General features: G+C 30.3%; 1 protein-coding gene across 1 annotated transcript in view; it reads right to left on the bottom strand.

Moving 5' to 3' along the window:
- Positions 1-23,346, bottom strand: part of LOC110029957 (NADH dehydrogenase [ubiquinone] iron-sulfur protein 1, mitochondrial) — a 50,304-nt gene extending 26,958 nt beyond the window's left edge. The window contains exons 1-3 of the mRNA XM_020732464.1: positions 22,816-23,346; positions 11,960-12,206; positions 10,735-11,029 (exon numbers count right to left, since the gene is read on the bottom strand). Of these exons, the coding sequence (XP_020588123.1) occupies positions 10,735-11,029; positions 11,960-12,206; positions 22,816-23,233 (960 nt within the window). The 5' untranslated portion in view covers positions 23,234-23,346. The remainder of the gene's footprint in view (positions 1-10,734; positions 11,030-11,959; positions 12,207-22,815) is intronic.
- Positions 23,347-26,207: the final 2,861 nt, after the last annotated feature.

Raw genomic sequence — 26,207 nt, 5'->3', positions numbered from 1 at the left:
CAACTACATATAAGGATGGCAAAAGGCTATATAATAGATATAAACCAAATTCCACTGAGAAGCTATGGACTATTACACATAAAAGGAAAGGGGCACGTCGGGTTCAAACTTGTGACCTCATAAGCTAGAATAATTGTAAAATTGTTTAGATTCTTTGAGGGGGGAAAGAAAAAGAAAAAAGAAAAAAGAGAAAAATCCTAAATCTAGTTGAGTTATCAACATTTAAAGCCAGGACGGCAAACAAAAAATGCTATATTATCACCATATAGCAAAGTACTTTCAGTGCAGAACAAAACCCGCAAAAGTTCATTTCAATTTCCCTATGCTTACTGCTATTGTTATCTGCCGTTCGATTGTAATTCTTAGTTTTAAATATTTTAATGAAACTTATAACTGTGTGTTGTCCATGGATGTATGCTCACTGATTTTGGCATTCCAAATCACAAACTTCATTGATGTAGTCCATCAAAATTTGATTTCTTTTCCATCCTATTGCGATGGAATGGAGGATTTCATCATTTGAATGCCTGGGTTTAATGCTCTAGGTACAATCTGCTTAATAAGCACGATTGATGAAGGTCACAACATGATCATATCAATTTCATCAACTAAAACTTGTTTTAATAGGAAGTTGGAATTAATCACCCTAGTTCTGATCTTCTGATTTGAGCATCAAATATAAGAGATTGCTGCATCGCTATAACTATGACTTTAAAGAAAATGAAAAAAAGCCTCCCACGACAACTCTCCTGAGCTAAAATGAAAAATTAATAGGCAATCTTCCGTCTTCAATCAATTAATTCAGTAGAACTCAATCATAATAATAAAAAATATATATATAATAAACATTTTAAAAAATACACTTTAGCAATCCATCAATCAGAAACATACATCATTGAAATCAATCAATAAAACCAAATCATAAGATGCCCGTCACAATGTTATATAAAACAAATAATGTTAAGGCCTTTTCATCTTTACCAATCACATGAGAAACAATAAAATCAACCACAAGAATGATCCAAAACAATTATTCCAGCAATCAAAAGCTTGTCGAGAAAACTAAGAGAGCTAGTTATACCAAATCATAGCATGACAGCCTAAAACTTCAATCAAATAATATCATCCCATCTGAAAACCACATCCCCAGACAGATAAATGAGAGGACTCGACAGCAAAATAGCTTGTATCACCAAGCAAACAAACCAAATAGCTCCTCCATCTATTTTTCATCTTCTGACCCACTTTTTCCTTTGAAACAAGAACACAGTCTGCTTTTAGAATCCGATGAAAATCATTGTTGAGCCTTTTGTCAGCACGGTAATTGCAAGCATCCTTCCACTTATGATGGAAACCCTGGCATGAAATTTTCTCATGGCAACACTGTCATTAGACAAAATACAAATGAACATAATTTTTTGGGGATTCCCTAACATTCAATTCTTCCTACTATTTACCTAAATTCTTATCAAAATTCGAATTTTGCAGTTTTTTATTCACGTTCAAAATATAAACGTTGAAGAAATTATGCAGATCTTTAATCGCATGAAAGAAAATATTAACAAAATTTAAGATTATTATTACTTTTAACATGTTTTATCTAATTCTTTATTTTCTTATTGATTTAATTTGGGCGGCATATTTTTAAGCAATAGAACAAATTAGAATTGGTTTAATACATCCCCCATCTATTTAAATGTAGCCAATTTAATCTCAAATATCACATTTATCTAACTTGTCCCTCAACTATATAAATTAAACTAAAATGGTCTCTCAGAAATTAAATTGGGATCAATTTAATATAATCAAGATATTAAATTGGGATCAATTTGAGTCACAATTTCTACACAAAGATTATTTGGACCAATTTTGTATGGTTGATGAACTAAATTGGAGAAATGTAATATTCCGGGATTAATATGTGAATAATTGGAAATTGTTTTAGGATTTAATATTTACAGTTTATTTTATTATTCAACATATTTAGTTGTTTTACATTTGAAAAAAAAAAGAAACAAGTTTTTTAAAAAACTAAAACAAGAACTTAACTTTTCTAGAATCTATTTCATAAATCAAATAAGCTCAGAACATGAAGTTGAACTGATGCGATATCATTTATTTCCAACTTAAAGAAAATTTCTAAAACAAAAAATGATTGTTTTGCTGGCCTAATCATTGGATGAGTGTTATGTCAAGGAATCAAAAAGTGTATTCTTTAATGCTTTCAAGTTCATGTAAAGGCATAAATTAATATCGCCCTTTCTTTCAACTCTTTTTTCCTATAAGGTACTTTAATTTACCTAGCACATCTCTTTTAAACGTGTTATACAATAATCAAATTATTTTTTAGGACTTGCATTTTGATATAACTTTAAGAAAAATTTGTATATCTTTAAGAGATTTGTTTTATTTCTATGGTTATGATGTTTCTATTGTTGATTCTTGCATTTAAAACGTAGCAATTTGGAACCCATCTCACAGTAAGGTGCATGCAATGCACCTTAAAGCTTATGCCTAACAGTGGGCGACGAGGTGTACACCTCGCCCACTTCAGGCTATGCCTTGAGGCGCATGTAATGGGGCATACAACTCTATTTCATCAATTATATGAAATTTTTGGAGGACAATGAACTTTGTTTATTGATGATGTGCTCGCAAATGCAAAAATATTATGGATGATGAAAATACCGCTTAACCAATGCAATCATAAGAAAAATATCAAAATGCTAATTTTTTTTTAATGAAGGAATGAGAAAGTAAAAATCGGCAGGAAAGGAACCAAGAAATGTTAGCATAAATTATATGTAATAGAAATTATAAAAAACAATAATCATCCCTATTGACTTTTATTAATTAGGGAAGGGGAAGATAACTACAATTGAAGATCATGAAGAATAACAAGAGAATGTTGATGCGAGTGAAGGCAAGAGAGACCAAAAAGCAATCAACTATAATTTTGATTCTAATGAAGGCCCTCTAGGTGATAAAAAGAGAAACTTTTGAATTTTGAGTCCAAAATTATTACTAGTTTATTTAGGGCTTGTCTATTAGTTTGTTTTAAAATCCATGTTTATGTTTATTAAGCACTGATATATTTTATCTTGTAAATAAGGTCAAATAAAATAACAAAGAAGACCAACGAACCTCTGATACACCTTCGTGAGTCCTAATTTTCTTCTTTAGCCAATATTATGTAAGATACTAATATGAACTCATTAATTAAAAAGGCCTTCAATCTAATTATATTTGGGTAAAATCTCAATCATTTAAATTTACTTTTTCAGGAATGACTACATGAAAAATTATTTGAACTTCTGTACAAATATCAATTTAAATTGTTTAAATTAAAGCTTGTGTTCATTCTCACAATAAAGTAGTACAATAAGCAATCGTGTGCATGGTTATTAGATTTTAAGAGTTTCAAGAAGAGGAAAACAAGGGATGTTGTCTTCCCTCAATTAAACATGATACGGAAAGAAATTGTTCGTTACCTAAGTAATTTAGGAAGAGATTATAAGAACAAACATAGTTGTACGAATGCTTTGCCCAAAAAAAAATACCTTAGTTAAAGATATATTGGAATAAAAAATATAAGAATCAAAGAAAAATCTAAACTACATAAAAGGAGTTATGATGAGAAATACATACTAATATTAACCAAATCCAAGCTACATATCTTTAAACAGCTATCAACAAAAAAGAACTTCAAAAACGTATGACCTAATTACATTTCTTCCTTGAAGATGTATAGCAAGTAATTTCTTTTATTTGTTTTACAATATCAGATAATTAAAATACTAATTTAATCACATTACAGTTAGTTCAAAAAAAAATCCAAGCTAACTATCTTTGAAAAACTATCAACAAAAAAGAATTTAAAAAATGTATGGCCTAATAACATTTCTTCCATGAAGATATATAGCAAGTCATTTGTTTTATTTTTTTACAACATCAGTTAATTAAATAGTAAATTTAATCACATTACAGTTAGTTCTATCATTAAATTCCATAATTGCCTGGTTCATAAATTGATAGGGAATGGTAAAACATAGATGTTAAGTAAACTTGATGTGGGCCATCATGATGCTTGGCATTATCACCTTAATTGTTGTTGATGATTCATGAAGTTAGATTTATTGTACCTAAGACCATCCTCTTGAATTTGTAAGCATTAAAGCTATTATTTTAGATTGTGTTTGTAAAAGACACTCGGGTTTTGTGATGGGTGTCATGTGCTATTGGGTCTTCATAAGTCCCTCCATGTTTAGGCATGGCCGTCCCCACTCTTTCTACTCTTGAAATCATCTCCTTATATAAGATTTGTTGGAGACATTTCCCCTTATCATTCTCCAAGTTTTCTTTTTTTTTTTAATTCTCGTCCCTCCTTGAGTGATAGGCCATATATTCACCTTTATTTTGCATTTAATTTGTGATGGTTTGTATTATCCTCCTTTCAAATGTAAATAGGAGTCATTTCATACATTGATATCATGTTGAATGAACTTGAAAATATAAGGAACTGTTGTGTATGTGCATGCCCGTTTACAAAGACTTCCTTGTATTCAGAAATCAAATCAAATTCACAATGACAACTATTCAAGAAATTGCTTCTACATTTTATCGACATTTCCTTCTTTCAATATCTCATCATCTCTCTCTCCGCATTGCTAAAATTGCTTCTAGATGAATTGGTGTTAGTTTTCCTTGCTAGGTATTGGTTGATTTTGCTTAAAACATCATAAATGTGGAATGTGTGCATGGCAATTCATCTTTGTTGATTTTTTATAAGAATTCAAACATTCTTAAAAATGTGTTAATCAAACTTTCAAAACTGTTATTCGCTTGCAATATACATTTGAATCTCTAAGTATTTCATCTTATGATAGTCCTTTATAATTTACTCAATAGTGTGCTCTTTTGAATGAATAGTGAAGACCAATTCATGCATCATTAGTTGGATGAATTTGGTTCCATTTGCAACACGTCGGTGTTAAAGATAGCTTGATCATTTTTTGGTTAATCTCAAGATCATTGAGATAGTATTACATCAAAAGTTGCTTCATATAGTAAAAAACAGATATGATTATCCTTAATGATAAGAACTTATATCGACCTTCATAATTGAATAGAAGCCGTAGAAGCAAGAAAACCTAGACAATGCAAACTTTATCCGATTCCAACTTTGTTAGCTTAAATTACAAAAAGAAAAGGAGTTTCATCTCCTAATTATATTCCACCTCATCCATTTAGACCCCATGGGAATAAGATTGTAGCATCTCTCATAGATGATTATATTTGATGGTCTTAATGACCTATGAGTCAATCCTATGGATATTAACGGGACATTTTCCATACTTGAAAAGTTTGCAAGAGATTTTAACCCTTATTATGTATCCCCTAAAATTTTTAAGCATAATTGGAATTCTTATAATCGAGACCAAGTGTGAGACCATGATGATAATATTATCATATGGATTTAAGATCAATCCTACTTTCGATAGCCATCTGGACCAGAAGGGCTCCTTTGATTGGCTCACTAAATGGATAAATATTATGAATTGTCAAGTTAGGTTAATGCACTTGAATTCGATTGACAAGCCAAAAACTCTTTAGGTTAATGACTCAATGTATATCATCAACTTCAATGATTTAGTTAAAACTCAACATGAACATGTATTAAAAAAAATTTCCTTAAGCAAAAGCATTCCCCCAAAGCCTTCTATGAACAATTGTTAAATGAATTGACTACCGAATACAAGGCTCCATGATTGTCTTAAGTTTCATCCATAAGAAACAGCTCATGAGATATGCACCATTAAGGGTGTATTCTAGCAAGCTCTACAACAAAATTAGTGTCTTGAACCATTTTGTGAGTGAAAATGTTCTGCCTCATTTGGAAATAGCCTATCTTATAGGCTTCCAAGCAAATATACTCCTTCCGAATCGTCCAATCTTAGAGGACAATATGTTTCTAATGCTTATAGCTACACATATGCTAATGTAACTCGTCTTATTAATTGTAAAATTCACCACCATATTTTTAATTGCCTCCGAAAGTTTCTCCAACTGAAAATTGTTGAGAATGGAACTACTAATTAGTAAGGAGAGCCTTAAGAAGAGCATGGTGAGTGTCATCTTCATAACAGTGTTAATGATATCAAAGATGTGTTCAAGGGAACAAATTTAACTGCCATGAATTAACCTCCACACTTGACACGTACTAGAAGCGTACAACCATAATTCATATTTCAAGTGTAATGATAACTATTGCAAGCTTATTATCAATTGTGGAAGTTGCATAAATATTATTTTCGCCATTTTCATGTTGTCTCATGCGAAGCTCGGTATTGAGCCACATCTCTAGCTTTATGAGGTGGCATGGGTTGACAAAATCACCGCCTCCACCGTTAGTGATTCTTGATGCTTATATAGCTAGCCATTTACACTAATCACATGTAGTGTGATCTCTTGCATATAGATGTTGCCCATGTTTTAAGCAAGCCATGATTATATACTTGGATACACGTTTTGGCAATTAAAACATTATGTCTTCAAATTTAAGGCAAGAAAATCATGTTGAATCCTCTTGAACAGAGCAAATTTCATATAGGACAAAAGACCTCTCCACATATTGAAGTAAGTCATCAACATCAGTTTGAGGGAACAAGCAGAGATGGTATTATGTATAGCGTAGATGCTAGAGACCTCTAAGCAATGTTCTAAGATTCAGCATTTTTATGACTTGGGAGTGAAAACCTCAATCCCAAGTATGTGGGATCAAAATCGAAATCCTGTCCAGCGAGATTCGAGGAGAGAAAATCTCCGCCTGCTACGGGAATATTAGGTCATGTGGACCCCTATTTACTATATTTTAATTTCCATCCAGGTTTAATTATGTCTTAAGTTGTGTTAGAACCCGGTGGGAACACTTTTGCTTTGGTTTCTTTTATTTAAAGATGTTTCTCTATTTTCTTTTATTTGAACATTTATAGCATGTTTTTCTTCGAGTGGTGAATATGTATGTTAAAGATAAGAGGTGTTGAATTCTCCCTCAATAACCGCACCTCGCTAAAATCCCAGATAGCTTCCAAATTCCTTTAATCCTCCTTCCAAACCCCGCCAACTTTGCATATCCTTTTTCTCTTACTATTCCACAATCTCTCCCAACTAAATCTGATCTTTAAACAATTATTAGGAATCCTGGAAAGGTGTCACTTTACCATAAAATTAGCAAAATCATTACAAAGTTCCAAGATTTTTTCCCTAATAAACTACTAAATGATCTCCTTGCTCTAAAGAGATCCAAAAAAGTCAATGAATTAGTGCCCAAAACAACTCTTCCCAACTTGCCACATTATCAAATGACCTCATCTAAGTATGTCGAGCTCAAGCACCAAGTCAATGATCTATTTAAAAAAATGTTTCACTCAAGCTATTCCTACTCTTTGTAGCTTAAAGAAGAATGGAACATAGCATACATGTGTGGACAAACATGTCATCAATAAAATTACAATCACATATAGACTTCATATACCCAGACTTGGCAACATGTTAGATATGATGGTCAGTGCAGTGATCTTTTTAAAGATTGATCGTTGAGTATCACCAAATCAGCATACATAAGGCTAATGGCTAGAAAATTGCCTTCAAAATGAAGGATGGTCCCTGAGATTGACCATTTTGCTTCATGGCTTGACCGATGCTCCTATCACCTATATGTGAACCATAGCAAGTGCTTCAAGCATTTCTTAGAAATATAGTTGTTTACTTTGACAGCATCTAATTTTCAATATAACAGATAATAATCATAGAGACCATCTACAAGATTTTGGAATGCTCTGTCAAGAAAAATTGTATATCCACCCTGACAATATTCAATCAAGACTATCAATTTGAAATTTTCATGGATTTCAAGCTTCTATGGAAGATTATCTATGTATTAAGTATTGCCATAGCCCCCGTGATTGGCCATTTTTCTTTATGGCTTGACCAATGCTATTTAGCACTTTTATGTGTTTTGGCAAGTGCTTCAACCATATCTTAGAAATTCAGTTATTGACTTTGACGTCATCTAATTTTCAATATAAAAGATGATAATTATAGAGGAAATCTACAAGACTAAGAGAATGAAAAAGATTGGACAAGAAGTATTTTCATAAAAGATATCAAGAATAAAAGAGAACTTCAAAATTATGGTAATTGTATGGAGGAATTAAATTTAAGAGTCATAAAATGCATATAAAAGAGAGGATTAGATAAGATAATAACATGTCTATAGTGAAGAATCAATTTGATTTTATGCCCAACAGACCTATTAAAAAGAAAAATTTTGCACTTCAGGCAATAATGGAATAGTATAAAGAAAATAAAGGGATCAATATATGGTATTGATTTAACATAAAAGGCAAATCAATAAGCACTTCGTGAGATGATTAAGTGGTTAAAGAGAGAGATATTTATCAATAATGAAAAAAATTTTAATTGCAGTAGGATTACACCATATAATTAGTGATTGCTTATACTTTCGTATCGGTTTCGAAGATGTTTACAAAGAATATTCATATAGGGACACCTTAGTCTATAATATTTTTTGATAATAGATATCTAATGGAAGACAACTATTTTTAAGGATAAGGTTAGAAAGAATGGAAAAATCACTAAGAGAAAATAGTTTACAATTACAATAATGACAAATGGGTATATTATATTCAATTTTATTGGAGGGCAAGAAAATAATAATTACTTCGTAATACTAGGGGATCAAGTGAATATGGATAAGAACATACATATAGAGTTAATTTAGATGATTAAAAAGAAAAAAGTGTCACAGATCTGAAGAGAATATAGTTGAAATTTGAAGAAAAATAATATAAAATTGCAAACAGATGGAATATGCTTTAGCAAATTAGGTTTTGGAACTTCGGATCACGTAAAATTGTAGGAAAAATACCAAAACCAAACTTAGTGCAGTAGAAAAATGAATCATAAGCCTGATGTGTGTTAATCTAAGAACGATTAAATAAACAATGATTATATTCAGTTGACTAAAGAGAGAATAATTTAACATAAGTTAGCGGAAAAAAACCGGATGGTATAGGCATGAACAATTGAGGGAAGTTGTTATGGCAACTATGCAAAGAATATTAATATGAAAGGATTAATGAAAAAATAAGCACTTATAAAGTAATATAACTTGAAGTTATGCAAAATATTTTCCAAGAAATAAAGTTAAAATCTTCCATAGCACAAAGCTAGAATGAATAGTGGAGAATCTATAAAATCTTACCAAAATAGATACGGTATGGCATACAACAAAAATGGTTAAGCCATTTAAAGTTTAGATATCGGCTTTTTCTTCACTAAGTTCCTTATAATGGTAGAAGGAACTGGCATGTGGAATTGTAGTTGGAGCAAGTAATAAAGGGAAAGAATGCCCCATTGCAAAACCGCCAAAGATGACTTGAAGAATTGGCAACCCAATAATGTCAAGGTTTTGGTGTTAAATTGTCAACCATAAATTCCTAGAAAATTTTAAGAATCCACTAAATCTAAGCATGGCGTATAAAGTACAAATATTTTCATGAAGAATTTTAAAAACAAAAAAAAAAGTCAAACATAAGACAACAAAATGACTGTAACATAATCATAGAATAAAAACAAAAATAGTTCTTTTGACAATTGCAAGGTCAAAATCTAAAAAAAATCAATGATTCTCAGATTTTCAAGGTTAAAAGGCTAGAAAGTTCGATCAATACATCCAAGGAATGTGGATCTAAAGCAAAAAAAAATAAAGTTGGACAACAAGTAGTTTATCCAAAACATTTTAGTTCAAAGTACAGGCAATGCCCACAGTAGTTATTCAAACTTCCAATTTTAACTTTTGGGAAATGATATACTCCTCAAAGGAACACATTTAAATTAAAGTCAACTAAACACTTAATGAGATAGATCAATAAAAATCAAAGTAAGCAAAAGTGTATCACACCCTCCCATTTTTAATTAGTTCACCTCATGTAGTAATTTGTATTTCTTATGAAAACATACAATACCCTTTACAAATTTGGAAAGCACAACATTTAGATGAAGTTTGCAGTTGGTGGCTGAGAGATGGCCCGTGGAAAGTTATCACAAATGCCATCCACACCAAACACAAACTCACAGGTACGAGAAAAAACGACACATAAATATTGAATTTCAATTCTAGAAGTCATGGCTTTCCCTCATAAAGAAAAATGCATAGACCATCAAACCCACACTTTTCCACATAAAATTAGACGAGGAACTTTACTTCCAGGGGCAAGCATAGGCATCACTTCCTGCACCCCAATGAAAATTCCTCGTTTAAAATAACTAGCTACAAAAATAATAACCTCAACCTCGATGCTAAACTTATTCTCTTCAAAACAATACAATAATATTCACACAATAGCCCTTAAGAGATACCAAATCTCTTAATCTAGTGATGGTAGGTAAATTTTAAAGAAGAGGATGTCATAAAATTAAAGTAGGAATAGATTCAGTCGATATTTCAAGAATTATTCCTCTCCCCAACAAAATTAATTTGCTATATATTCCGTCAATCTAGTTCTGAAACAACCATTACTAGAAAATCAAATTTTGCTCAACATCAATATGCACTTACAAATCAAACCAGAATAGAAAACTAGGAGGATAATCAAATAACTGATACATGTTAATTATTTTCAAATAAAAGACTTAAGAGATGAGTAAAACCTCATTCAAGCGTGGAAGAATGCGCATGACTTCTGGTCCTCTACTATCTATTCTTATATTAGATCCCACCGCATCAGTAACATCTATGCTCTCTGTGCCCTTTAATTCCCAATTTCTAGCTTTGAAGGCAAATGGCTTTGAAGTAAGAGCACCAACGGGACATATATCTATAACATTTCCAGAAAGCTCACTTGTCATAAGTTTCTCCACATATGTTCCAATTTCTTCTCCACTGCCACGGCCTAGCATGCCAAGGTCCTGCACGCCAGCAACCTCAGAAGCAAATCTGACACACCTGTAAGAGATAGTGATGAAAAATTTTATAACTTGTCTAAGAAAACACTATTATTGTGTCACGGTATTGATTTAGTGGCTATTTATTGGGTCATAAGCTCATTCACATCAATGTTGGGAGCATAGTGCAAAACCGGATTATAATAAAAGAATCCAAATTGCCCTGATAAGGCAAATAAAATAGCATCTAAAATGCTGCCATCTAAGACCAATAGACCCATGAAAAGTCAACATAAAATAGAATCAGCTAAAACTTTAATAAAATATAAATAAAATATCATGAGTAAGATTTCTTAAAAGATAATCCCTGGTAGACCTATTTAAATTTATGCGCCCATGATTTAAAAATCATTAGAAAATAAGCTAAGAATAGATAAATCAGAAATTTCAAAGAGAAATTCAAAGTGCAAGCCCCTTGAAGTGAAAGTTGAAATCGATCAAAATTTTGAGGAGGTACATGGCTAGATATACCAAAAAGAAACATAGGATAGTTCTTTAAACAGTGTAAAAAAAGCAAGCCAATTCCCATCGGCATTGGCTAAGAAATTCCAGCAACTTGATGAGAATTGATGAGAGCAAGAGAAATGGAAAGGCAAAAAGAGAAAGACCAAGGAGAACATAAGAATTTCATATCAAAAGCAAGAGGTGGCAACAAACACAAAATTTATAATGAAAAGCTTCACAAACAAAAAGAAAAACAAGGCATTTAAGCAAAGGAAAATCTTTTACACCACCTTAAGAGTTTTTCTACTTAATATCAAAGCTGACTTTGAATCCCTTTACACAAATGTTTATTGAGGTTGAAATCCTAGCAGCCCCAAGAAGGAATAATTTGAAATCTAATTGTATGTACAACAACTAAAAACCAAAAAAAGCACAAGTTTTGGATCGCAAGACAAAAAGACCCAAGCCTAAAAGAGAAAATAATTACCTTGTGCACTGGATGCATCGAGTCATCACCGTCTTAACCAATGGTCCAAGGTTCTTATCAACCACGGACCTCTTCATCTCTGTAAAACGACCACGGTCTGAGCCAAATGCCATCGACTGGTCCTGCAAGTCGCATTCCCCTCCCTGATCACAAATGGGGCAATCTAACGGATGGTTCATCAACAGGAACTCCATCACTCCCTCCCTCGCCTTCTTCGCTATTGGCGTATTTGTCTTGATCTTCATGCCTAGGGATAAAAAAATAAGAGAAAGGAGTGTTATGGTGCATGAAAATGTGAAAACATATGCAAGAAAGACAAAAGAAAAAAAATATGTTTACCACTATCAATAATTGAGGAATAACCTAGGAGACTCTGCGTGTGAATGTCACTCAAGCTAATAGAATAAAAATAAGAAAGCTATCATAAGTTTATAAATATTAGGGGTTGGTTGGTTGTAGTATTTAGCCAGGATTTAAGTAAAATTTTGTCAAACGGGTTCTTAAGCCGCATAAATCCTGCTGTCTTCTTAAATCAAGTCACTCCATTTTTGGCTAAATCCCAAATTTAATAAATCCTTAGAAAAGTAAAATTGAAGATATTTAGACAACTTCTCTTCATTGTACCTCTTCTTCTCCTTAATTTAAATCTCCAATTTTAAAAATCTCTAACAAATTTTGATAGAATTTAACCCAATTCAACATCTATCATGAAAAATAATTTTTCAAGATTTAACATCTCCCGAATTTACTAATCCTATTTTTACAAGATTTACTAAATCATTTAGCCAAACAGCCCTATGTACTGTTTTACTAAAGTCCTTACGAAAAGGGGATTGTTTGGTTGCAAATATTACTAGTGTGCTATAATACAAATGCAAGACTTTTGAGATTTCTAGTACTTAAATGTAAAACAAATGGAGACGGGCATTGGAATATCTCCATTAGACAATGTTCAGCATAATTGCCCAAGTTGGTTTATTATTATTTTAAATTTTTAATTCATTTTCTTAGGTCCCGTTTGGAATTTCTTATGTTTTTTTTGTTTTCTAATTTTTACTTGTATTTTATTTTGTTTATGTTTTAATTTGAATTAAACAATGAAGCGCCAACACGGATGCGGGGACATGAACACGATATGATATGCAAACACGACATAATTAAAAAAAAAAAAGGACACGACATGATACGGGGACACGACATAATTAAAAAAAATAAGACAGGACACGTAATGGACACGTTCTTATATTTAATTAATTATTAATATAAAAATATATATTTTTCTATTATTCTTTATTAAAAATATCACAACACAAATTATGCAATCATAAAATTTAACTTCATAAATTTAATTTATATTATAAAACGTCGTACTTATAAAAATTAATTTTTAAAATTAGATATAATATGTTCTAAAAGAATTCATCCAACTTATAATCCAATTTAATTACTAAAACTTTAAAAATTGTATGATTACAAAGAGAGAATTACAAATGTTCGACTTCGACGAATATTGGATGCACATTTGATGCTTGATTTTGACGAGTATTAGAGTGAGCTTCAACATAACGAGAGATGAGGTGGTTTCAACTATGAGATAAAAATAAGACTATACGTATATTTATAATTTTCTAATATGTGTCCCATTTTCTCGAAATCGCGTTAAGCTCATGCCTAATGTGGTGTTGGGATGTGTCTCGGACGTGTTCAAGCCTAAAAAAAATTCAAACGTATATTTTGTAGTGTTCAAGAAGTGTTAGAGCGTGTCAGACAAGTGTTGGTGTCTGATACATGTCCGACATAGGTACAACACATTTTAGAATTGTCGTTGCTACATAAGAATTAAAATTTGGGTGTGGTAGTTTTTAAAAACACTCAAACATATTTTAGACGTTTTGAGTATATTAAAAACTGAGGTGATTTCTTTTTAAAAACAAAAAAAAACCAAAAACATTCAAAAATTATGCTAATCAAATATTTTTTCAAAAGCAAAAGTAAAAAAAACAAAAAAAAAAAGTGATACAATGGGCCCTTAGTTCAGAATAAACAAAAAGTGATCACATGAATTCCAAATATTGTACCAACTTTATCTTGCATTTAAATTACCGCTCAACTATAAATACTTGCAATCAAACAATAAGTGAAAGAAAAATAAAAAATCCTAGTTTAATTAAACCAGCTAATTATATGCAAAAATAATACTTTTGGTTCAGTTTTCTCATTAATGTACAAGAATTACTAAAAAAACAAGAAGAAAATAAAAAGAGTAAAAGAAAGTCATATCCCTAATTTTCCAACCTTCTTGGCATTTGAAAAAGAAAATAATAGGAGCACAAGGAAGTCATGTTTAGAGGTTAAACGAGCCGACACGAGCTCTTTGCGAACAAAGAAACATTTTGACAACCCTAGACACACAACCATAGAATGTTAAGAGTTGAGGTGAAATTTAAATCTTATTATTTATATTAAAATATCATTTACATATAAATTTAAATATTTTTCATTTTATTTTTTTAATTAAACATACATATATATATATATATATATAATTGAAAAAATTTAGCTGATGCTAAAATATTAAAATTAATGACTTTATTTATCAACAAGATTTGACTCTGATACTAAAATAAATTTCAGAGATTTTTTTTCTATCATCTTCTGTGGTATAACTACGATATCAATTTCTAAATGATTCATATTTTGGTTCCAGATAATCGTTGATTAAAGTTTGTCTAATTTATTTTTTAGCAAATTTTTTTAAATCAGTCATTATTGAAATTAAAACTAGCTGCCGATTGCCGAGATAGGTTTTCTACCATATTTGGGTGTAATAAATTATTATTTGATAGATTTATTCTATCTATCCTATGATTTATTGTTGATAATTCATCATTTATTATGATTTATTGTTGATAATTCATCTGAATCATTTTGAGATATATTAGAAGAGAGATAAGATATCCTTAGAAGAGTAATGGATCTTCTTGAATTGAATCTTATAACAACATCTCTGTTAGCATCTTGGCTAACTTGTTCTACATCCTGATTTCCACCTAGGACCATCGACTCAAGATTTTGAAGAATTAATTAAAAATATAAAAAGCACTAATATAACAATCTTAAATAAAGATGATCAATTAATTGATCAATCAAAAAATTTTGATAATGATAAAATAAAAATAAAATACATTGAAAAATAAATAATTTAAAGATAATAATTAATAATTCAGAACTAGAATTATTTAAAATACATAAAATAAAAGGTAATAGAGCCTCATCTTCGTATCAAACAAGGCAGACCGGTCGTTACCACTATCCTCGACCTACCCCTACAAATGTTTTGTATGAAGAAGATAATAATAAATATTAAAATGATTATAACCCATCAAATATTTATGAATGAGGTATTGATGGTATAAATGATCGTCACATACAAATCGTATTACAAAGAATGATGATTTATGCCTCTACAGCAAGAAGTTATAATAATCGAGACCATCAAATTGTAACTCAGTTAACATGTGGGTTTACTGGTCTTCTCAAAGGCTGATGGGATAATTATTTAAATCAAGAACAAAGAGAAGAAATTTTAAGTCCTACAATAATAGGAAATCCTAATCAAGAAAATACTGATGCTGTTTATAAATTAATTATCAATACTTTACAGCATTTTACCGGTATAGTATCCGATAATGGAGAACAAATTCGTTTTCTTTTATAAAAATTAAGATGTCCTAGTTTGACACATTTTCGTTGGCATAAAGATGTCTTTTTAATTAGAGTAATGTCTCTACCAGATGCGAATAGTACGCACTGGAAGCAAAAATTTATTGAAGGTTTACCTAATCTTTTTGCTGATAAAGTAAAAAGACAATTACAAGATATTAATATTAAACGTATTCAATATGAAAATCTAACATAGGGACAATCGATAAATACTTGTGTACAAGAAGGCTCAGCCTTATGTACAGATCTCAAATTGAGATATCAAATTAAAAAAGAAAAATTGACAGAAAGAAAGCAATTAGGCGTTTTTTGTGAACAATTTACTTATGATATTCCTAGATTTTCAAAAGAAAAAGAAAAATTCTTTCGCAAAAATAAGAAATATCATAAGCACTCTGAAAAATATTATTCAGAGAAAAGTCCAAAGATTTCTCATAAGAAAAACAAAAATAAAAAAATCAAAGAAATAAAATGCTACAAATATGGCAAAACTAACCACTATGCAAATAAATGCATAGTAAAAAAGAAAATAAATGAGCTTAATACTGATGAAATTATTAAGCAATCTATTTTCAAAATTATATTAAATTCATCTCCTGAAGATTCGGAGACGCCTGACAATTCAGACGAAATTGAGGGCAATTCCTTTTATTAATCAGAATTTGATGAAAATAATTGCACAGAATCTGAGTGTAAATATAATAATGAAAATTATTACAAATCTATAATCGAAATGAAAGGCTAATTTACTTTATTTTCTTTAATGAAAGAAGAAATACTTAAAATTGCATCTCAAATTGAAGATGAAAAGATTCGAAATAAAATGTTTAAAATAATAATTGAATCTAGAGGAGAATCATCCTCTTCTAATACTATTCATTTTCAAGGATATTCAATGAAAGAAGTTTTAAATAAAGCTTTAATTTTAAATATTGATAGTATACCTACTACTATAAATGATTTAAAAAATGAAATTAATATTTTAAAATCTGAGATAAATATTTTTTGAAAAAATCAAGAAAAAATAAATACTTGATTACTAAAATTAGAATTAAATAATACAACTACTAAAATATCAGTAGAAAAGGATAAAAATTTAGAACAATCTTTTTTAAATTACTTACAAAAAGTTATTATGCATAAATGATTTATAACTATTACTTTAAATATAAATCGAGAATATACTTTATTTAATCTTACTGGTCTTATTGATAGTGGAGCAGATATGAACTATATTCAAGAAGGAATAATATCTTCCAAATATTTTACTTAAACTAGGCAGCAGCGAACTTCTGCGTTTGCAAATAAAATGAAAATTAAATATTTTGCAAAAATAATACTTGCATTAATACTCGTTTTCTATTAGTTAAAAATTTAACTCAACATATTATTTTGGGAACTTCTTTTCTTTATAAAATTATGTCAATTAATAAAATCGATAATACTAGCATATATTCTAATAATTTTGGAAAAATCATTATTTTTGAATTTATTACTAATCATACAGAAATTATTTTGAATGAAATAAATAAATTTAAGTTAAAACAAAATCAAATTAATTTCTTACAAGAAGAGATTACTTTGTTATCTATAAAAGAAAAATTGAATAATAATTTCATAAGAAAAAATTTTTACTTTACATAAAAATATGTTAAAAGAAATTTGTGGTAACAATTCAGCTGTTTTTTGGGATAAAAAAAACACTATTGTTTTATCATATATTGGTAATTTTGATGAAAGAAATATCAAGACAAAGACACGACCTTGTCAAAAATTTAAAAATTTGTAAAGAAGAAATTAATGAACTCTTTAATAAAAAATTAATTAGAAAATCTAGCTCACATTGGAGTTGTACTGCATTCTATGTTATGAATAATGCAGAAAAAGAAAGAAATAAGCCTAGATAAGTTATTAACTATAAAGCATTAAATGAAGTTCTATAATGGATTCAGTCTCTCATACCGAATAAAAGATCGCTCAAGTAAATCTCTAATATTTTCAAATTTTGATTTAAAATCTGGATACTGGCAAATTCAAATACATGAATCTGACAGATATAAAACGGCTTTTATTGTTTCGTTTGGTCATTATGAATGGAATGTTATGTCGTTTGGATTAAAAAATGTTCCTTCTGAATTTCAGAAAAATGAAATCTTCAATCCTGAAATATTCAATCCATATTCTAATTATATATTAGTTTATATTGATGATGTACTTGTTTTCTCTAAATCAATAGAAGAACATTTTAAACATGTACAGACATTTCAATGATTCGCTAAAAATAATGGGCTAGTAATCTCTGCGCCCAAAATCAAATTATTTCAAACCGAAATACGATTTTTAGAACATAATATTGTCCGAAATACAATATTCCAATTGAAAGAAGCATTGAATTCGCTTCTAAATTTCCAGATGAAATCACTGATCTCCGTCAATTATAGAGATTTTTGGGTTCGCTCAATTATGTAGCGGACTATTATAAAGATATTATTTTAGATATTATTATTCTTTATAATAGATTAAAGAAACAACATAATCTATGGACAGAAAATCATATTAAAGTTGTCCAATTAATTAAGCAAAAGATAAAAATATTACCGTGTTTACATATAGCAGATCTGTCTCTCCCTAAAATAATAGAAACAGATGTCTCTAATATTGGCTATGGAGGAATCTTAAAACAAAAAACATTTAATACCGAACAATTAGTTCACTTTACATCAAGCAAGTGAAATACCACTCAAGAAAAATACTCGATCATCAAAAAAGAAATATTTTCGGTAGTCAAATGTATTACCAAATTTCAAGATGATTTATTAAATCAGAAATTTTTATTACGAATTGATTGTGATTCAATTAAGTATATACTGCAAAGAGACGTAAAAAATCTTGTCTCTAAACAAATCTTTGTCATTTGGCAAGCTCAGTTATCTTGTTTTGAATTTAATATGGAATATATTGCAGGTAATACTAATTTTTTACCTGACTTTCTCACTCATGAATTTTTGCAGGGAGAAAAACAAAGAGGGGTGGATCACCCCTCATCAAAGGGTTAGAATGACACCGCAACTGAGTGTTTTCACCTTTAGAGGGGGAGGTAGGGGTCAACATAATGTGAATCCACGAAAATTTATAAATTTATAACAATATTTATATGAAAGTCCAATGATCTTCACATCAGAAACTAAATCTCCTCAAACTCCTGATTTATAAATCTAAAAAATCACAAAATTTGTGCAAAAGACAACGAAAGAAAAAATCCTCGAAATCAACTTAGAGGATTATGAAATTAATAATCCTTGAAAAATCCAGGAGAGATATTTGGGCACAAATGTCTACCCTCAAGATAGTCTTGATCGAGAATCATATGAGACAATCCTCACTTCATTACAATGTGTTGAAATTCAACATAATTATAATTAACCAAATAATTCTATTGCATATAACAAGACGACAATAAATCGCATCTTGCATCAGAGGGATTGGGGTTTAACACCTTTCCAAACTAAACAGGTTAAATTTATTCATCATGTAAGTAATCAGAAAAAATCATTTCTTTTTTATTACTAGACCTACGTCCAAACTATGAATCGAGTTTTTTTTGCTCATTAATCCAAGGCATAAACATTCTTGATTTTTTGTGTTAATATCATAAATTTTGAATAAAAAAATATCAAATTGGTTTTTTAGAATGATGGGAAAAATTTATAGTCACCAATGAAATCTTTCAAGAACCCATCAATGATTTCTATCCAACATGGATTAATTATTCTCCATAGCTCGGCAAAATAAAAAATAAAATATTAGTCAATAGAATGTGTGAATTATTTTTCTTCTGCCAAGCACAACTTCCATGAATCTTTACTTGAAATCTATGTCATCAACAAGATAGAGTCAACGTCAAAGGCTTATGGCGTACCTTCTTCATCAAATGGTGGTCACAAATCGTTATTGGTGATAAATTTAAATTAATAAAGTCATTAATTCTAATGTTGAAAATAATCGAGAATAGAGATCCCAAAAATTTTCACTTAAGAAAATTTATGATCAAATTAAAAGGAAATATCCTCGAAAATCTCCAGATTAAATCAAACAAATAATACAAAAATTTTATCAGAAACAGATGAAAGAATTATTTGAATCAGAAGATGAAAATGTAGTCTCTAATCAAGGGTCAGATGACGAAGAAAATTGAGAGCAAATCTGCTCAAATTAATGGCTGAATATTATAGTGGACCTCCAGTGAGGTCACTTCAGAAGAAATTGTGGGTAATAATGACGGTGAATGAAATAATACTAGTTGGTGGAATAGTGAATGTAATAATTCCGGTTGGTGGAATAGTATTTTGAAATAATTTCCTACTTTATGTTACATCTAACGGATGTGTTATCTTTTGTTTAATTATATTATATTAATTTTGGAGTATGTCCTCTATTATAAATAGGGGTCTTGTTTTCTTTGCTGGTGTGTAAGTTTCCTTCGAGTCTTCTCAATGTAATATAGAAGCGTCTGTCTGGTGTTTCCTTCAGGTCTTCGAGTCTTGTGCTCTGTAAGTTTCAACTGTTTTAAATATATATTTCTGTTTTTACTATATCCTGGTTTCAATTGATTGATAAAACTATTATGAAATTCCATATAAAATATGAATCTCTAAACAAAGATTTAGTTCTGATGCCAAATCTCTAAACAAGATTTGGCTCTGATACCAAATCTTGATTCATTTTTAACATCAGCTAAATTCAAATCTACAATATATTCTATACCAAATCATATTTTAACAAGATTTGGCTCTGATACCAATTGAAACAAGGATATAATAAAAATAGAAATATATATTTAAAACAGTAGAAACTTACAGAGCACGAGACTCGAAGACTTGAAGGAACCACCAGACAGACGCTTTTATATTACACTGAGAAGACTTCAAACTTACACCCCGCAAAGAAAACAAGGCAAAGAAAACAAGGGCCCCTATTTATAATAGAGGGCGGACTCCAAACTTAATACAATATAATTAAATAAAAGATAACACATCCGTTGGATGTGACATAAAACAATGAATTATTTCAAAATAATATTACACCAACCGAAATTATTGCAGTCACTATTTATCAACCAGTATTATTTTATCTACAGTCATTATTATCCATAATTTTTTTCTGAAGTAACCTCAGTGGGGTCCACTATAATATTCTATCATTAATTTGAGCTGAGGTAAGTCACCATTCGATCATAATTTTCTTCGTCATCTCATCCTTGATTAAAGATTGGCATGTCGTCTTCTGATTCAAATAATTCTTTCATCTGTTTCTGATGAAGTTCTTATATTTTTTGTTTGATTTGATCTGGAGATTCTCAATGATATTTCCTTTTAATTTGATCATGAATTTCCTTAAGTGAAAACTCTTAGGATCTCTGTTCTCAATTATTTTCAACATTCGAATTAATGATTTTATTAATTTGAATTATTTTATCACCAACAACGATTTGTGACCACCATTTGATGAAGAAAGTACGTCATAAGCCTTTGACGTTGACTCTATCTTGTTGATGACATAGATTACAAGCAAAGATCCATGAAATTTGTACTTGACAGAAGAATAATAATTCACACATTCCATCGACTAATATTTCATTTCTTATTTTGCCGAGCTGTGGAGAAGACATAACCCACGTTGGATTGAGATCATTGATGGGTTCTGAAAGGATTTCTTTGGTGGCTCTAAATTTTTCCCATCATTCTAAAAATCAATTTGGTATTTCCTTATTCAAAATTTTAGGCATTAACACAAAAAGCTAAGAATGTGTGTTGAATTAATCAGCAAAAAAGTTTGATTCATAGCTTAGACATAGATCCAGTAATTAAAAAGAAATATTTTTTTCTAATTATTTACAGGATGAATAAATTCAACATGTTGTCTGGAAAGGAGTTAAACCTCAATCCCTCTAATGCAAGATGTGATTTATTGTCGCATTGTTATATGCAATGGAATTATTTGGTTCATTATAATTATGTTGAATTTTAACACATTGTAATGAAGTGAGGATTGTCTCATATGATTCTTGATCAAGACTATCTTGAGCGTAGGCAATTGTGCCCAAATATCTTTCCTAGATTTTCCAAGGATCGTCAATTTCATAATCCTCTAAATTAATTTAGAGAATTTTTTCTTTCATTGTTTTTTGCTCAAATTCTATGACTTCTTGATTTATAAATCAGGAGATTGAGGATATTTAGTTTGTGATGTGGAGGCTATTGGGCTTCCATATAAATATTTTTGTAAATTTATAAATTTCCGTGAAGTCACATTAGGTTGGCCTCTACCTCTCCCCCCTCTAAAGGTGAGGTGTCATTCTAACCCTTTGATGAGAGGTGATTCACCTCTCCTTGTCTTTCTCCCTTCAAAAATTCACAAGTGAGAAAGTCAAGTAATGAATTAGTATTACCTGCAAGATATTCTATATTAAATTCAAAACAAGATAACTGAGTTTGTCAATTGGCAAATATTTATTTAGATACAAGATTCATATTTTAGCATCAGCTAAATTTAAATCTTGATACCAGAGCCAAGATTTGGTATCAGAGCCAAATCTTGTTTAGAGACAAGATTCATTAATTCTATATATATATATATATACTTTGAGCCGAACACGAACGAAGAAATTCTTGTTCGTGTTCGGCACAAAAAAAAATTTGTTCGTGCTCGGCTCGTTAACTTAGTGATGATTAGAACACGAGTTTCTTAACGAGCCAAACACAAACTATTCATGAACAATAAGTCGTTAGTTATATCCCTAATCTTCCAAACTTCTCAGAAAACAGCGGGAATGAATTCTCCATGTTGAAGAAATAAATAAATATCCAGATTCAATTCTCAATTCTGTTTTCTTGTTTCTCTTCCAGTTTGCCCAGTATATATCAGGATTCAAAACCAGTTCTGACATCAAAAACGGAAAAAAGTAAGAGGTCGGAAATTTATGAGGAAAAGATGACAGATAAATTCAGGTCAACTAAAATTTCCCCTTTAAACTTTCACTTCAGTGCTTTTCATATCAGAACACAAACAAGTATGTCAAAAAATAGTAATAATAATAATAAACAAAATTTTAACAGAGAAGAATGGAAAGGCACCTGGAAGAGCAGGCATTGCGCATGAAGCCACAGGCTTAGGCGATTTCTCGACCTCAACGAGGCACATCCGGCAATTTCCAGCAATAGAGAGACGGCTGTGGTAGCAGAAACGGGGAATATCGACTCCGGCGACCTCGCAGGCCTGCAAAACCGTCATACCTTTAGGGATCTTCACCGGATATCCGTCCACAAACACCTCAATCGCATCGTCGAGATTTGGAAACTCAATCCTCGCGCCACCGACGGGGCTCCTCGGGCTGACCTCTGGCGTCGGCGCCGGAGCCGGCGCCGTTACTGCCGCGGCCTCGGGTTTGTGGCGGTCCGGGGTGGAGGAGATCCATCGGCATGCAACCCTAGAATTATAGAGGTTGGATCTGAGGAGGGGACGAACACGATGGAGAGTTTGGAAGAAGCCCATCAGCGCGATCTCGCTCTCTCTGAACACAGTTGTATTGATTGAAGAACTGGGAAGCAACGATAGGCTTTGTAACACTCTAGACGATTGTCAATTGGAATGTGGCCCTTGTTTTGTTTGTTTGTAGGTTGCAGACCGGTTATTAAGGGTTATATTCGTATTATAACTTTTATAAATTTTTTATAATATATCTAATACCCGTCCTGTAACCTATCAGACGTACGTCTTCGGTACTCAAATATTTCTCCCGAATGAGCGGGCTAAAAGCTGCTCATGTGTTGAACCAATTAGAACCAACCTTAGACTGGGTCGCGGTGTATTTATATTTATTTTTTACCTTTTTAGAAATTCATGGATATTTATATTACAAAATTTCAATTGCCAAAAAATTGAACCCCTTTGAAATTTCATGTTAATAGGAATGTGGACTCTTCTTTCCGATCGATTGGGCGGGCTAAAAATTGCTCCTGTATTGGACGGATTGGAACAGCCTAAATCAGGGTCCAACATTAAAACCAGCAAACCAATCACGGTTCGCCTGAACCGTTTTTATATTTATTTTCTATTTTTATGAAAATTCATGGATATTTATATTAGAAAATTTAAATTACCAAAGTCTTCAAATTCCATGACTATAAAGTTCAACAATTGAATTTTCATTTTATATAGATAAACAGAATTTATAAAGACAAAAATGTTCATGTGGGACTAAAGATAGTTGGGTGAACTTTCCTGGATGCCACAATAAATTATTAAATTTTATTCAAGGGAATAAATTATACACTAGATTCTATGCACGAGATGGGCCGGATTTTTATGAATGTTTACATGCCTACCACTCAAATCTTATTTATTTAAATGTCTAACAAAAAAGCTTGCATTTTTTATAAATATAACACTCAAAAAATTTTAAAAAATAAAAAATTTGCATTTACTTAATACTTATAAAAATTTAATATAAAAAGAAATAAATAAATATTATTACTTAATTATTTAATTATTTCGAGTCAAATAAGCAGAACACGAACGAATAAATATTTATTCACGTTCGGCTCGTTTATAAACCGAGCCTAAAAATATTTTTATTATTAATTTACTATATTACTATTGTATTATTTAGATCACATTTAATTAATTTTTATATTTATTACGTCCTCGTCCGTTTCATCTTCTAGTTTAATCTCAAGCGAACCAATGAATCTTGAACATTTTCTTCTTTCAGTTTGATGTCTGGTCCAGTTTTCTTGTCCCGACAAGATTCATTATTACTAGTTAACATGAATATGGTGAGGATATATGATTATATAACACAATTTGATAAGCACATAAAACAAGGTTGATGTATTCTTACTCCACATTATCATCCAGAAATGCAGGATTAAAGTTTTTTTATGCTTTGTCATTTGATGTATGACTTCAGTTTCTTTTTCATTTCCTCTCTAATAAGGTCATCTCATATATTTAATAGAATAAATTAATGCATATTGTCTTTAAAGATATGAAATAAGTCGTAAGTAAAATAAATAATTGAATAAATATTTATATTTTAATAAATTCTCAATATTCCGATCATGACATGAACAAATGCAACAATTTAGTAGTTCGAAAAAAATCACATGGATGATAATTTTATAAATAATAATATGTTTAGTGGGGTTATCTGCTCATAACAATTTATATTCAGTTTTAGGGGGTGTTTGGAAGCAACTTTTGATAGCATTTATCTTCGAATTTATGAAATGAAGTAAAACATTAAAATGCTCTTGTTTCATGAATTTATAAATTTTTTAATTTAAGATTTAGTCAAAGTGAAAGATGTATTTAAATAATTTAAGTACGGATTTATTAAATCTTACTAGCTTCCATGAATTTATGAAATCAAGTAAAACATTAAACTGCTTGATTTTCATGAATTTATTAATTTTTTTATTTAAGATTTTGTCAGCACACACGTGGAAAGTGCAGTGAACCGTCGAGTGCCTCTTGGAGCTTCAGGGAATACGAGGAATGACGTGGCGCCACCTGTTTAAGTAAATAGTTCATAATTTTTGAATTAATTAAATCTAAATAATCAAATAAAACTTCAAAAATTTCATATCTTTCTAAAGAAAAATCACAAAAATGAGACAAAATTACCACTAAACTCATTGAACAGAAAAAAAACTAAATAAAATTAAAAATAAAATATTAATCAAGAAAATATGTTTTCAAATGAAAACTAATAAGAAAACTTAGGATAGTAAACCCACACACTAATATTATAACTTTCATTTTTTAAAATTTAAAAATGAAATCAGCATATCAAGGGTAAACTTGTAAAATCACAATTTTGCACTTTAAGCCCAAATTGTCTGCTAACTCAAATTAAACATAGAAATTAACTTAAAATCTTAAGAGCATACCTAATGGAAAACATTAAATCAAATGATTAATTAAAGAAGGTTAATTTCATAATTTTCCCTTTTATTTTGAAATTACCTTAATAACGAAGGCTTGTTATTTAATTTATGTCCAAACCATCCGAGACTTAAGTCAACATGAATTTATCCAAAGCCTTAACTTAGGTCTAACCCAACTTAGACTTAATTTAAATTTTAAAAGTAGACGGGTCTAACCTAATTTAGACCTAACTTAATTCAAATTCTAAACTCAACTTAGGTTTAACTCAATTTAGACCTAACTCAATATAATTAACTTCAAACTTAACTTACGTCTAAACCAACTTAGGCTTAACCAACATTAACTCAAATTACAAACTTAGCCTCAACTCAAGTTCTAAATTAACTCAAGTCTTAAACTTAACCTAAAACTCAACATAGGTCTAACTCAACTTAGACCTAACCCTAGACCCAACCTTAAACTTAACATAAGTTTCAACCAATTTAACCAAAATCTAAACTTAGTTCAAATCTAACCTAGCTTAGACTTGGCTTTACTAAGCCTAAACATAATTTAAGTTTAACTTAACTTAGACTTG

Source organism: Phalaenopsis equestris, unplaced genomic scaffold, assembly GCF_001263595.1.
Source record: "Phalaenopsis equestris unplaced genomic scaffold, ASM126359v1 Scaffold000617, whole genome shotgun sequence".
In the NCBI taxonomy this organism is placed as follows: Eukaryota; Viridiplantae; Streptophyta; class Magnoliopsida; order Asparagales; family Orchidaceae; genus Phalaenopsis; species Phalaenopsis equestris.
Note: the sequence above shows the minus strand (reverse complement) of the source record. Positions and strands in the feature narration are given on the sequence as shown.